At 74.1% G+C, this 812-nt stretch overlaps 1 protein-coding gene across 1 annotated transcript in view; it reads left to right on the forward strand.

Annotated features, from left to right (window-relative positions):
- Positions 1 to 413: 413 nt before the first annotated feature.
- The window catches only part of H696_03457 (hypothetical protein), a gene marked incomplete at its 5' end in the record, with an annotated part of 16,522 nt that continues 16,123 nt past the window's right edge, over positions 414 to 812 (forward strand). Inside the window, one exon of the mRNA XM_009497323.1 lies at positions 414 to 704. Within this exon, the coding sequence (XP_009495598.1) occupies positions 414 to 704 (291 nt within the window). The remainder of the gene's footprint in view (positions 705 to 812) is intronic.

Consider the following 812-nt stretch of genomic DNA (forward strand, 5'->3'; position numbering starts at 1 on the left):
CCCCCCCCCCGCCCAGGCCGAGGCTTGAGCCGGGGACGCGGGGGGAGGGCAAGCTTACATACGCCTGCGCGCCCTCGCCCGGCCGGCTGCCCGGCCATCCGCCCGCCGGCCGGGGCTAGCCACCAAGATCCGGCAGCCGCCGCCGGGCAGTCAGTGCATGGAGATCTCGAGGCCCCAGCTCTGGCCCGCCGCCGCCGCCCCCGCCGCCCCCGCCGCCCCCGCCGCCGGGGTGGGTCTTGAAATCTCGGCTGCCCGGCCACCGGCCGCTCCCGGACTCCTGGGGCAGCCCCCTTCTCCTCGCGCCCCTCCTGCTCCGACTCCCGCCCGCCACCTCCACCCAAGCGCACGCCCCTGCCCGGCCCTCGCGACAACCTCGCGTCCCCGTGCGTGCCCCTCCCCCGCCTACCGGAGCAATGGCCCCCTCCCGTGTCCCGGGGCTGGCCAGCGCCCTCCTGGTGTTGGTGCTCCTGCTGGGGACGTGCCTCCTGCCCGGGACGCCACTGCTGCCGGTGACCAGTGCACAGGCGGTCCCCACGCCGCCGGAGTTTGCGGCTCTCCTGCCGGTCCTCGCCGACACCTACACCTCCAGCCTCCTGCCGGACACCAACTTCCACTCGGCCACCAATCTGCTCATCCGGCCGAGCCCGGCCAATGATGGCTCCCTCCGTGCTTCGGCCTTCTTCCTGCTGGATCTCTCACCGCTGGTATGTCGGCCCGTGCGGCTCCGGCTCCGTTGCTCTGCCGGCTCCGTTACCCCTCCTCCCCCCCCCCAACCCCCCTGAACTGACCTTCCCCCTGTCCAACACCCCTAA

This window comes from Fonticula alba, assembly GCF_000388065.1.
Source record: "Fonticula alba strain ATCC 38817 unplaced genomic scaffold supercont2.5, whole genome shotgun sequence".
NCBI classification, from domain to species: domain Eukaryota; order Rotosphaerida; family Fonticulaceae; genus Fonticula; species Fonticula alba.